The sequence below is a fragment of the Crocuta crocuta genome, unplaced genomic scaffold (genome assembly GCF_008692635.1).
Source record: "Crocuta crocuta isolate KB4526 unplaced genomic scaffold, BGI_CrCroc_1.0 scaffold2088, whole genome shotgun sequence".
Taxonomy (NCBI): domain Eukaryota; kingdom Metazoa; phylum Chordata; class Mammalia; order Carnivora; family Hyaenidae; genus Crocuta; species Crocuta crocuta.
In genome coordinates this window covers 95,243-95,588 of record NW_027527892.1, presented here as the reverse complement: position 1 = coordinate 95,588, position 346 = coordinate 95,243, and the positions used below count along the sequence as shown (strand labels likewise).

Sequence of the window (346 nt, the reverse complement as noted above, 5' to 3'; positions counted from 1 at the left end):
TAGCGCCATTACAAAAAAAAAATACGTATCAAAACAATTCACCTGTTGATCATGTCATCCAGCTTTGCTAGGTCAGCATGTGGAAATGCAGGTTCTTCATCTTCATGCTGTGGTGGAGCATCTCCCTGACCTTGTTCATCTGGAGGAGTTGCTGGGGAATTCTCATTGGAAGAATTGGCTGATGAAGTCTGAAAAATTAAATACTTCAAACTTAAATTTCTTTGACATATGTATAACATTAAACAATTCAGTATCAAGTGAAAATATAACATTTTTAAATTTCCCACATATATCTATAAATATTTAATACAACTGTAATTACACCATTTTTTTTTGTAAACTGGTA

General features: G+C 32.7%; 1 protein-coding gene across 1 annotated transcript in view; it reads right to left on the bottom strand.

Moving 5' to 3' along the window:
• The window catches only part of LOC144245678 (ubiquitin carboxyl-terminal hydrolase 9X-like), a 137,960-nt gene that overhangs the window by 133,331 nt on the left and 4,283 nt on the right, over nt 1-346 (bottom strand). Inside the window, 1 exon segment of the mRNA XM_077781009.1 lies at nt 43-188. Coding sequence (XP_077637135.1) covers nt 43-188 — 146 coding nt within the window.